The sequence below is a fragment of the Panthera onca genome, chromosome F1, assembly GCF_046562875.1.
Source record: "Panthera onca isolate mPanOnc1 chromosome F1, mPanOnc1 haplotype 2, whole genome shotgun sequence".
NCBI lineage: Eukaryota > Metazoa > Chordata > Mammalia > Carnivora > Felidae > Panthera > Panthera onca.
The window spans coordinates 38860973-38875837 of NC_138355.1; the positions used below are offsets into that span (position 1 = coordinate 38860973).

General features: G+C 34.2%; 1 protein-coding gene across 3 annotated transcripts in view; it reads right to left on the reverse strand.

Annotated features, from left to right (window-relative positions):
- F13B (coagulation factor XIII B chain) overlaps positions 1–14447 on the reverse strand; it is a 32883-nt gene extending 18436 nt beyond the window's left edge. Inside the window, exons 1-8 of one of the 3 annotated variants that reach the window (XM_060644010.3) lie at positions 14167–14446; positions 10668–10868; positions 9182–9367; positions 7004–7180; positions 6349–6525; positions 3540–3719; positions 3266–3451; positions 2016–2198 (exon numbers count right to left, since the gene is read on the reverse strand). In XM_060644010.3, coding sequence (XP_060499993.1) covers positions 2016–2198; positions 3266–3451; positions 3540–3719; positions 6349–6525; positions 7004–7180; positions 9182–9367; positions 10668–10868; positions 14167–14230 — 1354 coding nt within the window. In that variant the 5' untranslated portion in view covers positions 14231–14446. Of the gene's footprint in view, positions 1–2015; positions 2199–3265; positions 3452–3539; positions 3720–6348; positions 6526–7003; positions 7181–9181; positions 9368–10667; positions 10869–14166 lie in introns of all 3 variants that reach the window. The other 2 variants (XM_060644012.3, XM_060644011.3) reach the window with 2 other exon arrangements.
- Positions 14448–14865: the final 418 nt, after the last annotated feature.

Sequence of the window (14865 nt, forward strand, 5' to 3'; positions counted from 1 at the left end):
AACAACCTGTGGCCAGCCACTAGAAAATTGACAAATGCTCAATTGAGTAATACTTAAATAACCAAATCAAATAAATAAACTCAATTTATTAATACTTAAATAAACCAAATTAAAATAATTTTAATTGTTGGATTAACAATTTGTGAAGATTAAAATAATCAAGTTGACAAAGATTAAGAAAAGTGCTACTTTGATTCACTGATGGTAGGGTCATAAATCAGATTAACTTTCTCAAGGACAATTTGACAATTTACAGAAAAATAATTAAAATTCCAAATTTCTTTCATCCAAAGTTCTCCTTCAGAAAATCTGAAAAAAAAAAAAAGCTAAAACAAAATAAGACATGTGAGAGAAACATACTTAATTCTAAAAATCAAAAACTAAAGTGTTTTCTAAGCGTGCAAACATTTAGTACAAAAAAATGTACTGTTTGGAATATAAAAATGTTGAAACCACACTAAACTTCCATTAAAAGTGATTAATTTAATTATGGCATATCTGCATTATAGAATACTATGCATCAATAAAAATGTATATTGTACAAATATATCAAACCACATTCATAATATAGTTTGTGGGGAAAAAACAAGTTACATAGCCTCTCATGATAGCATATATTTTTTATAAATATGCATTGCATGTGTGTGTGTGTGTGTGTGTGTATGTGTATGAAAAGGCTTAGAAAACCATTGTCTAAGTAATTAACAGCTTTTGTTTCCTCCTAAGTTACTGATATTTTCTGTTTTCTTCTAGTTGCTTCTATATACTTATTTTTTTAGTAAATAACAATGATTTACATTTATAGTTTGAAAGGCTAACATTTTTAATTAAATTACTATTTTATTTTAACTTATAGAAAGTTTATGATACCATTACCTATTTGTAGAAGTCACAATGTAAGAAGTTCATTGCAACTGTAGTGACCAATTACACTCCTTTAAATATAATTTTGACTAGCAATGTCAAAAATGAGGCAAATATATAGGCTTGAAGTGAAAGGTGAATATTATTTTCTGAAAGTTATCTCAATTCAGATAATTATTTAGATAGCTGCCTTAATTCTCCATTTGACACATTGTTAACTATATACCATGTCTTAATGCAAAATATATTTACAGTAATTACAAGCATGTCTTTATTTGCTCAGCAAAATAAAAGAAAGGTGATCATTCAAGTGAGGAATTGATAGCCAAGAAAGCTATTAACAATATGCTCTAGCAAGGAAGGAACTGGATTGATTATCCTCTCCAAATGACATTCTGGGGACAATATAGGAGAGATGCTGATGATCCTAGTAAGGGAAAATTTCAGTTCAGAGAAAGATAACACGAAATGTAACCAGTCACAAAAATGTGAATATATTTAATGCCACTGAAATGCACATTTACAAATGCCTAAGATGGTAAAGTTTTATTGTTCATATTTTACCACAATTTTTAAAAAGTAACAGGTAAGAACTAGTGGAGTTTTAGACCCTGTGATATTAGATTTTCTGTTTACAGAAAAGCGAAGGGATATTGGGATCAGCACTGGGTGTTGTATGGAAGCCAGTTTGACAATAAGTCATATTTAAAAAAATAAAATAAAAACCTCCTAAAAAAAGAGAGAGAGAAAGAAACATTTGGGAAAAAGTTTATACAAAATTCATCTTTTCCATGCCATAAAATGTGTAAAAATCACATAAAAATAGACACATAATCATAAAAGAAATTCAGCGTGTTCTGTTATAAACGGAATAAGTTCCAGGGATCTAATGTACATAATGGTGACTATAGTCAATAGTATTATTTTGATACTGGAATGTTGCCAGGAGAGTAGATCTTCATAATGATAAGAACGACAAAAAATGGTGATTATGTGAGGTGAAGGAAATGTTAACTAACCTTATTGTGGTAAACATTTCAAAATACATATGTGCATCAACTCACTGCATTGTACACCTTAAATTTACACAATGTTATATGTCAATTGCATCTCTTTATTTAAAAAAAACCACAATGTGTTCTCTATCTTACCTAAGCAAACGGGTGGGGGTGACCATCTTCCTTGTTCACAACGAGATATTTTTGCCCCACTCAATAAGTAGTATTCATTGCATCTATATTCCACAGAGGATCCTGTTGTGTAGCTTGCTAGTAATCCATCAACAACAGCCCCATTTATTACAGCAGGTGGAGGCTTACAATTCTCATTATTTTCTAAGGAAAGTGGTTATTTTAAAATTAATATGAACTTATAACAACATAATGATATCATAAAGTTACCCATACTCTAGTTCTTCAATATTTAGGACAATTGATTCAGGACAATTGATTTCTAAATTCTCCAGAAATGAGAAAAATGCTATTCAACTCAAATATTTTAAAAATTTACTATGTAAGAATAAACAGCAAATGTTTCACCTAAGAACGTATATGCATATTTGTCACTTTTTTTGCTTATGAATGAATCATAATAGATATATTCTTAAAATGTATGGAAAGGTAAACAATAACCCAAATATTATCATCAGTTTTTTTTATTGTTTATTTTTTTTATTCTCATTCCCTTCATCTCAGATCTCAGTCAATCCGTGGATGAGATTTTCTACTTTTTCTCTCCCTTTAGTTTTTTTCTTATCTGCTGATTTCTTTAGCACCCTTCATAGCTTTTCTCTTATGCAATAAATATCTTAAATAAACATGTTTGTGGAGATCTTTCTAGGAGAGCTCGAGAAATGAGAAGGATGACAGGAAGGGTAGCACCTAGGAGTGGCAGTATAGCCTGCTTGTGTGTATCAGCAAAACAAAAGACCAGAGACATGTCTCAGAAGGATGTAGGGCTCAGACTGGCCAGATGCATAAGTAATATCAGAAGGACTGACTCAAAGTCAGTAACAGAGTGCGCTAATATAACTTTGCAGGACATAAAGGGGGAGGAAGTAGATCATGATCATGGCCAGTCACCCAATCCAATATGCCCTTATTTACTTCTCTAATGAAGCACACTGTTACTTATGTAATTTCATATAAAGCTCAGAAATCATGGTATAAAATAGGTCAGATAACAGTGCTTAGCACTAATGGACATTCAAAAATCTTTTTTAGTTTCCCAATTCTTTATACTGGGTCAAATTCTATGGATGGCTGCACACACGCGAAAACGGTAGTAGAGTAGGTGCAGTAGTAGGCAGTAGTGTCTTGCTATAAGCGTGTGGGTTAAATAAGGAGAGTGAAAAATTGTACGGAATTGGCTTAGCTGTTGATGGTAAATATAGCATACATACCAACACACTCAGGAGGACGTGTCCAGTTTCCACGTTTACAAGTTATTTCTTTTGATCCACGGAGATGATACCCGCTTTTACATTCATACGCTACTGTATCCCCATTGTAGTAAATCGTAGAGTGTGGGTTTGCCCTGCCATTCTCAATGAAAGGTGGGTCCTCACAGGCTATCTTCTCCTTTTGTTCTGCAAAGAAACAAATGAAAGGAAAGAGACCGTTTAGCTACACATGCAAACCTCATTTTAGGGAAAGCTTATTCAAGGTGTTGCTAACCAATGCATTTTGGAGGTTCTGTCCATTTTCCATTTTCACAACGTATTTCTTCTGATCCCTGTATCTCAAAATTAATTTCACATTCTACATGAACTACTTCTCCATGACGATAAGTTGTTGAATGTGTTTGGATTTTGGAGTTTAGTGGCAGAGGTGGTGGAGGACATCGGTTTCTTCTTCCTTATAAAAAACATCACCATATTTAGTCATATAGTTACGAAAATAATAGGTAGATTTAATAAACACATTCATTGAGCCAAGTACCATAGGAAGTATTGAAGACAGACCCTAGGTCACCCCCTTGATCTCCACTTTTGATGTGTTTGTTGTTCACTTCCTTGTGTGATACCCCTCCCCACTGAGCAGGAACTGTGACTTCCTTCTGACCAATAGAATGTGGCAAAGACAAGGGGATGTATGTGATTATGTATGTATAATATGCAACATACTACTGTAAGGCCATTCTTGTCGAGAGACTCTCTCCCTGCTGATTTTGATAAAAAGCACACTCCCACATTGTGAGCTTCCAAATGGGGAGACAACAAGGCCAGGAGCAGAAGGCTGACTCCAGCAGGCAGCTGGGAAGAAATTGAGGCTCCCAGCTCAGCAGTATGCAAAGCACTCAATGCTGTCAACAACCACAATGAGTTTGAAAGCAGATTCTTCCCCAGTCAAGCCTCAGATGAGACCGAAGCCCCAGCTGACACTTTAATAGCGGTTTTGTTAGACAAAGATGCAGAGGATCCAGATAAGCTATTCCCAGACTCCTGACCTACAGAAATTATGAAATAATACAAATGTGTTGTTTTAAGCTGCTAAATTTGTAATAGCGGTGTTATACACCAATAGAAAACTATAAAAGCAAGTAAATTAAAACAGCATTCATTATCTCCTTTATTCCTAAAGTAACTTTATTAAGCAGGGACAATTATTTCTCTCATATAGATAAACTAAAGCTTCTGAAGTAAGTATATTAACTATTAACTGGTGGATCTGTTCTTGTACCATGTCTATATGAATTAAATAAAATCTTCTTAACTATTCTAAAATGCAGACTGTATTAATTTCCTATTGCTGTTGGGACAAATTATCACACTTAAGTGGCTTAAAATAGCACAAGTTTATTCTTTACAGTTTTGGAAGGCAAAGCCCAGAACCAGTTTCACTGGTCTAAAATCAAAACATCAGGAAAGCTTCATTCCTTCTAGAAACTTTAGGAGAGAATCAGCCTCTTTGCCTTTTTAAACTTCTGTAGGCTGAACGCATTCCTAGGCACACGACCTTTCCTCCTATTACTCCAACTTCTTGCTTCCACTGTCACATCTCTATTCCTCTTCTGTAGTCAAATTTCCCTCTGCCTCCCTCTTGGGATTACATTTAGGGCCCACATGGATAATCCCAGAAATTATTCCTACCTCAAGATCCTTAATTTTATCACATGTGCAAAGTCCCTTTTTATAAATGAGGTAACATTCACTGGCTCCAGAGATTAGGATATAATTTATTATTATTCAGCCAACTGCACTGCCTACCTTACATCTAATGACTATTTACTAGAGAAAATAACATGGCATGCTGGCATGCTGACTAATTTGGATGGGGGGAGGGGGTTGGGCATAATGTAGGTTTGCCATTTATTTCTCAAATAACATGCGGCAGGTAATTTGCTAACAATCTTCCTCTCTACTGTTAGACCAAGGTTCTTGAGCAGGACTGGACAATTAAAAACAAAAACATTGAAGTTATCATTTGGTGCATTTAAAGAATTAGGATCCTTCTGGGCAGTCCCATCTCATACCTCTGGTCATCTCCCCCTTTCACTCTTTCTAGCTTCACCCCCTCTTCCAAGTTCCACTTTCCTGTCTTCCTCCTGCCTGTCAATAATGGCATTATTTTCTATATTACAGAGAAAAGGCTATCAAGACCTTTACTTCTCCCCATCTCTCCCAATCCTGAAACTCCTACTTACCTTTCAGTTCCAATACTATCCAACACCTCCAAAAATGCTATCGCACCCCATACCTCAAAATCTTCAATGTTTGTTCAAATACTTTATACCTGACTTTATTATATTTGTCACATTGTATCAATGTGTTCATTTTCAAATGAACAATTTTCAAATCTGTTCCCTCTGCTAGGCTAGGATCTCTTTCATATCTCATTGTAGGTACATTTAAATGACTGTTGGATTGTTGCCTTCCAACAGGTGATCATACTATCTTCTTGGACATGTCCAGTGATAGAAATTTACCCCATGGATTACATTTTACAATAGCTCTTACTAGAGGATCATATTTTTCATTTTTACTCTGGTTAATATTCTGTTGATTTTTCTATTCTTTACCCCCAGTGTTCTGAAGACTGTATTTTCATATCAGGAAATATGTAGCCAAATAAGAAAGAAACCCTCACAAAGCTGCCAGCTTGGAATAATTGAATCTAGTAATTCTCAAAAAGAAAATTTATTCATTGTTATAAGATATTTAAATTTATAATAAGAGAGTTTAAAAGTTATAACCACTCTACAAACTAATGCAAAATTTAAGATTTCTTCAAATTTAAATGTATTAAATATTGGTGAAAATAGCGCTGATTTAAAAGACCATATTTATCTTAAAAGATAGCACTCAGGACATGGATTAGATATCATCAGAAACATATTTTTTCATAAAAATTAAAGCTGATTTGGGATGAGCACTGGGTGTTGTATGGAAACCAATTTGACAATAAATTTCATATATTAAAAAAAAATTGAAGCTGATTAAGACATGACATTTTATTTGTATGAGTGTGAAATTTTTAAAATTACCTTCACATACAGGAGATTCTGGATACCAACCAAAGTTATAGCACTGAATTAAATCAGATCCACTTAGATAATAATTTTCATGACAGAAAAACTGAACTACATCTCCTTCTTCATAAGTTTGCTTTATAGGATGAAAATAACCATTTTCTATTAATCTTAAAGAAGAGCACTTTAATTCTAAAAATGAAAGAACGACATAAAATACAAAAGAAAGTGTCATTTTTTCTGTTGAACAAAATTCATCTATTTATATATCATATCTGGAATGGAAATTAGTAAATTTGCCATATTTTGTAATACATATAAAAGCTTGTCAATTCCTATATTTATGAAATATCATTAGGCTTATGTTAATTTAATTATCTGAGCTAAAAGAAATTCTGCTATTTGAGAGCTTTATATTTATTTTTTAATTTTTTTTTAATTATTTTTTTTTCCTGTGTGGAGGCTTGACTTTCAACAGACCTCAGCGAGGGAGCTACGTATGAAGCCCCTGAGAGCTCTAACTGATCAAAGCCTATGATCGACATAATTAAAACCAGAAGCAAAAAAAAGTATGAAAAATGAAACATAATCAGGGTGACAATTTATATACATTTCCATATAAGAGAAAGTTTTTAAATGAGACCAGATCATCTTTAAAATGAGAACGTACTGGTACATCTTGGTGTAAGAGACCATCCATATGTGCGACATTCTACCTCCTCTGCCTTCCTTCCTCCAGCTGTATAGTAGCCAGCAGTGCATTCGTATTGTACTCTGTCCTTCACCTGGAATGTTTTCTGCGTTGTGGAATAATTTCCATGATGTAATTCAGGGACCAAACATGTTTCTAAAAAAAAAAATCAACGTTATTTATTTTATGAATTTTATCATTAAAATAATAATATTAAAAAGAAATCTCAAAATGTATTTTCACAAAATCTTGAGCATATTTGGTGGAATCATCTTTGGCAAAATTGAAAAACAGCCAGTTTGCCTTTGTCTCTCTATTCCCTTTTTTTTTTAAATACACCTTGTGTGTTAATGCACCAGTCTTATACTCTTTTTTCTAAAAAAAAAAATTATTTTGAGAGAGAGAGACAGATCTGCACAAGCACAGGAGGGGCAGAGAGACAGAGACAGAGAGAGAGACACAGAGAGAATCCTAAGCACATTCTGTGCCATAAGCACAGAGCCTGATGCGGGGCTCAATCTCACCAACCATGAGATCATGACCTGAGCCAAAACCAAGAGCTGGTTGCTTAACCAACTGAGCCACCCAGGCACCCCCTCTATTCTTAAAATTCTACTCTAGTGTAGTTGAAAAAAGGCCACAATTCAACTAAAGGCTTGTTCAGTAACAATTTTTTGATTATGTGCCATCTGAGGATTTGTACAGTTTAAGCAACTGACAACACGTTAACAAAGTATGTCTATTCAAGTTACTGGATTATTTTAAGTGTATCCGATATGCATCTGCCAATACAAATCATGGGCATTATCTTGAATTCTTCTTTAATAAGGGAAATAGGAATTTACATATGTTGCAAGGAACAGGTTTAAGGTTTTTTTATTTTATTCCATTTCATTCTTTTCTTTATTAGTATAAAGTAGGAACTGCTTCCACCTTTTGGCTGTTGTGAAAAACTGCTGCTGGGAACCAACATTGGTGTAGACTGAGTTCCTGCTTTCAATTCCTTTGGGTATATACCTAGAAGTGGAATTACTGGATCGTATGATAATTCTATGTTTAACTTTTAGAGGAATTGTCACCAATCCACGTGTCCATCAGTGGATAAATGGACAAACAAAATGCTATATGTATATATATATATATATATATGTATATACATATATATATAATATTAGAATGTTATATATATACATATATATATAACAGAATATTATTCCATCATAAAAAGAAATTAACTCTGATACATGCTAAAACATAAATGAACCTTGAATACATTGTGCTAAGTGAAATAAGCCAGACACAAAAGAACAGTATTGCATGGCTCCTCTTATACAAAGTTTCTAAAATAAGAAAACAGAGACAGAAAATAGAAGTTACCAGGTACTGGGGTATGGTGGGGGGGGTGTAGGGGATTATTAAAGGTAGAGAGTTTCTCTTCGGTTTGATGAAAAAGTTTTGGAAACAGCTGTGATGGTGATGACAACATTGTGAATGTACGTAATGCTACTGAATTGTACACTTGAAAACAGTTGAAATTGTAAAGTTCATGTGATGCGTATTTTGCCACAACTAAAAAACAAGATGAGGGCTGCCAACGGTTTGAGGGAAGAAAAAATGGATGAATAGGTGGAAAACAGGGGGCTCTTAGGCACTGAAACTATTCTGCATGACACCTTACTGGTAGATATGTATCCTTAGACACTGGACAAAATGTGTAACACAAAGAATGAACCCTAATGTAAAGTATGAATTTGGTTATACATTGGCTCATCGATTGCAACAGATACGCCTCACTCAATGCAAGATGTTAATAATAGGGGAAACTGTATGTGGCCAAGGGCAGGAAAGGGTATATGGGAACTCTCTGTACTAGCTGATCAATATTTCTGCAAATCTAAAACTGCTCTAAAAATAAAAGTCTATTAATATCAAAACAAATAAGTAGGAGCTACTGGAGTAGGTGTGTTTTAGGAGTTGAGAACCCCTGAGTTAGGGAAACACCTAGCACTTAAGAAAAACAATATAATACCAACTTCTTGCATTTGCAGACATGATGAAAAATAAATTCTATTAAATAAAAATGCCTATCAATATAAGAAAGTACTAGCCTCACTGTCCCTTTTCTTCGGTTTTAGGAAATGGTTCTTAAACACATACCATGTTCCTTCCTGCAGGTAGGTTGAGAAGACCATCCATCAGCAAGACATTGAACCACTTCTTCATCCTCCCCTCCAGTAGTTTTATATCCTGAATTACAACTATAACGCATGTTCTCTTGAATTTTGTACCATAATTTTACATCAGAGATGTAACCATTTGTCAGCTCGGGCTTAGTGCATTTTTCTATGGGAAAAAAAATTCTTTGTTTAACTTGGTGAACTTAAGTTTGTCTTTTACTTAGCTGTAAAAATAAGGCAAAAGTTTAATATTATTCTTGGAATTTATTTATTATTATTATTATTTTAATGTTTATGTATTTTTTAGAGGGAGACAGACAGAAAGAGGGTGAGCAGGGGAGGGGCAGAGAGAGGGAGACACCGAATCCAAAGCAGGCTCCAGGCTCTGAGCTGTCAGCACAGAGCCCGACACAAGGCTCAAACTCATGAAGAGTGAGATCATGACCTCAGCTGAAGTCAGATGCTTAACCAACTGAGCCACTCAGGTGCCCCTATTATTCTTGGAATTTAAAGAATGAAGAACAAATTTCACTCCCAAATTCCTTAATTTTGGAAGTATCCTGCATGTTCTGTAACAAACTTCAAAAATCGATTCAACTTCATACTGACATTCTTTGTATTTATTAACTTCAGTTTTTATAGTGACACCTACACCTATCACATCTACTTTTAGAAAATTTAACAGCGCTCTTCCACTAACTAATTGCCATTAATGGCAAGTAGAAGCAATTTCATTTGAATTTACTTCCTAATATTTTTAAGTCCACTGTGTTTGACAATTTTTAACACTGTGTAACACAAGCACATACCGACTTTCTAAATGAAAGAGATTCATCTAAAACCTCTACTCTGCAAAACAGAGCTTAGAGAATTCTTTGTTTGAGAGAGGTCACCTGGTCTGATGGAAGCTAATTAATAGTTTGACTATAGGGTAGCCTGGCATTAAATAATGAGACAGATCCATCAGATTTATTTTTCCTAAATTTGAACTCAAAATTCAGAAAACACATTTTTTAATGGACATTATGGGAGAAGAAGTTGGTGCACAAAGGAGAGATGAGTCTTTCAAAGGATAAAACACTACAGTAACAATCTTACTCTTCTTCCTATGGCCAGTGACAAGCATTTTTTTCTGGCTTCCTATGCACATTATCTGTGTAAGTGCCTCACTCCTTAAAGTAACTTATTTGTATCTCTGTTTCTGGCAGTATGATAACACCAATTTCAATAAATGTTTTTATTCTCTTCACAGGGTATTACTGAAAATAAAGACAATAGCATTTTAATAAGAAACATTATTTATAGAATTTCAGAATATGCCTTCATTTTGTAACAGAGACCCTGGACCAGTAATTTTGTTCTTAATCTACCAAAACTTTTCACCACCAGCCAGGTTTTATTGGACCCTTACAGACTACTCTCTTCGCATATTATACATATTTTGTGGACACAGGCCACCAACTCACTGAAGCATCGTGGTTCTGGAGACCAGCCCTCTTGGGTACATGTGATTCGCTCCTCTTGTTTTCCAGTTGCAGTTGAATAACCAGCCAAGCAGGAAAATGACAATTTTTCATTTATTCTCATTGGAAAGTAATAGCTTTTAAAAGGATAGTAATATTGGGCAATCCTTCCATTTTCCACACTAGGAAAGCCACAGGGTTTCTCTGAAATGAGTAAATATCAAGATGAAAACTGAAAAACATACCTAAAACCATGAAACCAAATGGCAATACTTTTTTTTTTTGGGGGGGGGGAGGTGGGGGGGGAGGAGGAGGGGAGGGACAGAGGGAGAGAATCCTAGGCAGGCTCCACGTTCAGGTGCAGGGCTCCATCCCACAACCATGAGATCATGACCTGAGCCGAAATCAAGAGTCAGACGCTTGACTGACGGAGCCACCCAGGCACCCCAACATTTCTAAATTCGAAATGTTTACAGCCACTTTAACTAGTACTTCTTTTTATTAACTAAAATTTTAAGGCACTTCTGTGACAATTTTTTCAATCAGAATTAATCTGCTTGTAATCCCAATACCCAACAGTAAGAAGAAAATTGGTCAGGCCGCTTCCTCAGGGAAGCTTTCCCTAGCTTTGTAAAACAACACTCACTAACAGAAATATAATGCAAGCCACACATGTAATTTCAAAATCTCTAGTAGTCACGTTAACAAATGGAACAATTGAAGTTAATTTTAATAATAGGTATTATTTGACCCCTTCAAATATTAAAATTATTTTTCATTATTTTTTTACTACTAAGTCTGAACTTCAGTGCATATTTACACTTACAGCACATCCCAGTGTGGACTCACCACATTTCAATAGCTGTATGTGGCTAGTAGTCACTATCATGGACAGCAGAGTTCTAGAATAGGTGAAGTTCTGCTTAGGATTTGCAAACGTACAGAATTTTTAAATGAATGGCTTTTTTTAAAATTTAGAATGAAAAAGACAACCCATTAAAAATAAATAAAAGACTTGAGCAAGAGATTTACAAAACAGGATATGTAAATGGTCACAGACCTAGTAAAAAGTACTCAACTATCTCTGGCGATATTAAAGCAAAATATGCACATACCATATTTAAAAAGCATTCATCCCTTATGAACATTGATGCAAATATTCTCAACAAAATAGCAGCAAAGAGAATTCAGCAGCGTATTAAAAGGACCAATGAGCATGTGGGCTTTATTCCTGGAATGCAAGGATCATTCAACATACAAAAATCCATCAATGTAATATACCACATCAACAACATGAAAGAAGAAAGAAAAAAAGTATTTATCTGTGCACCCAAAGACATTTTAGAGAATGTTTGTAGCAGCATTATTGGTGTAGTCCCAAACTGGAAACAATCCAAATGCCCATTCATGGTGGAAAAGTTAAACATATTTTAGACTATGCATTCCATGAAATGGTATACAGCAATACAAGTGGTGAATTCTGAATGGTGACTCTCACAAACATATTATTGAGTGACAGATGCCTGTCACACATAAGTAAATATTATATGTACTTACATAATATTTTTATCGAGGTATAATTGATATACAACATATTAGTTTTTGGCATACAGTATAATGATTACACATATATATTTGTATATATTGCAAAATGATCTCACAATAAATATAGTTAACATCCATCACCACACAGGTACAAATTCTTTTCCTTGTGATGAGCACTTTTAAGATCTACTCTCTTAGCAACTTTAAAATATAAAATATAATATTATTAACACACATGTGAATATATATATGCCAGAGAAATTATAACAAAGAAATAGGGTGATTATATGGACAGCATTTATTTCAGAGTTATTTGTGGTTAGAAGCAAATTAGAGGTAACTATGTGTCCATCACTAGGAAGATGGATAAGTAAAATTTATGAAACACTATGTAGCAGTAGCAACAAAATAGATTGAGCAACATGGAAATGTTTAAATGATAGCAAGTAAAACAAACCAGTAAGGAGAGAAAATCTATGGCAAGCTTTTATGTGAATGTCAAGCACATACACAAAAGCAGACATAGTTCAGAAAGATGGTTACATATTTAAGAATATATCAAACACATTATAGTGGCTCTCAGTTTGATGCTAGGGGAAATGGAGTTTGGGATCAGGGATAAAGGGAAGAAATATATAAATAGAGCAAAAGTGGCACCTTTCATAGGCCAATGATGAGTGCATGCTATGAAATCAGTTATTGCCTGTTAGGTTTCCAGTGGGGGTGACCATGAGACTGTGGTCCCTGTCTTCAGGCAGGTTATTTTTCTGTTTGCTTGGGAGAAAGAAGATTATGACCATGTAAAAATTAGGAAATTATCTAGAAAATGCAATGTCTTCATGATAAAGATAATAGAGAACTGTATCAGCTGGTTTTTCTCTCTTTAGACAGAAAAATGAAACCAAAGGAAACTATTCCTAAAAAATAATTTTATTGTAGAATTAACTGTATCGAATAAGATGAATTCTATTTATTTCACTTTTACTGTTTTAATAGCAGACTTTTTTGGGGTACACAATTTGTAGTAAACTCTTCACCTAAAAGGCAATTATAATCTGTAAGATATTTTATTTCAACAAATTCCCTAAGGTGTTTATTTTAGAAAAGCCTTATTGCTGTGGTTTCCCATTTTGTATATTCACTCTGCTGACACCTAATGACCCGTCTGGTTTCTTATCCCTCAAGCTTAATTATTTCTAAATAATCCACACTTGTACACAGCCTACCTCACATTCGCTAATTCACACACTGGAAAGTCTGGCGATGAAGATTTCTGAGTCAGGGAGTCAACAGATATTGGTTTGTCTGGACACTCTTGATTTGCAACGGTTGTCCCACACAATTATTAATAGAGCGCCCTCTCACTCTCAAAAGTATCCTTGTCTGTGTAATCAATTACATGGTCCTCCTGATCACAACTTAAAGATTTAAGCCAATAAATAAATTAGGGTAAAAATCAAAGGGTGAAGAGTCAAAAATCTTGATGATTTATGGCTATTTTTTCTTTTCAAATTCCCCACACTAACATCTCACTTTATGAACAGAGAATTAAATTTGTACAAGCTTTGCAGTGTTATGAATCAATTCAATTATGAAGTTAGAATTAAGATTAACATACGACTTCTAAATGGTGGTACTGTTAGCCTGAAAACCCTTTGAGGTATTTAGATCCTAATCTCCTATGCCCTAAAACCTAGAGATACAAAGCAGGATTTTGTTTTGTCTTGTTTTGTTTTTCTAAATACTACAAAATACTAAATACTACAAAAATACTTACTAGTTATGCCCAAAGGAAAAATAAATCTGCCTAACTATAACAAATTCTATTTATAAGAACTGTGCTTTTATAAAGTTGATACACAAAAATGAAAGACTATATTAAAAGTTCAAGTTAAGTGGATGTTAGAATTTCCCTTTATGGTTTTTAGGGAATAAGAGTATTAAAAATTCAATTTACCTTCTGCATAGAGTTCTCCTGAGATGATTAATACGATGATAAAAGCCAAGTCTTTCGACCTCATCTTCAGTGGTGTGCCCCAGAAAGATTGTAACAATTGTAAAGCACTAGGGACTCCTCATTAAGTACACAATACTTTGCCTGAAGAAAAAGTTAATTATTTACAACATCTGTCTAAGCCTCTTTGTAACAAGACACATCTTTCATTTAAACCATTTTTGGAATAATGTTAAAATAACACAACTATGTTAATTGACAGAATTTTTGGTGCCAGAGTCCAATAAGGGCATGATCACCTATAAGGGCAACAAGAGCGGCAGCATAAATAATTAACTCAGACTGCATAAAAAACAAGGTAAATTTTCAACTTCAATTCTCTATTGTAAGTCCATGGAGTAAAGTTCACCTGTGGCCATTGATTTCTCTACCACCATTGATCAAAAGGAGAGATGAACTTAGAAACATGAGATAATGATACCTGATGTAAAAATACAGTGCTGTCTAGGTTGCACTGCTGGAAGAGAAAAATGACCTTAATTGTGTCAAGCAATGATATCATAATATTATAGTAAGATCTAATGTTTAGAGTGTTTGTATTCTGTGGCAGGTGATGGAATTAACACTGTGCTATATTATCATTCATTGATAAAAAATGTTTGGTGTGACCACTATGTACGGGTCATGTTCTAATCTTGGGTA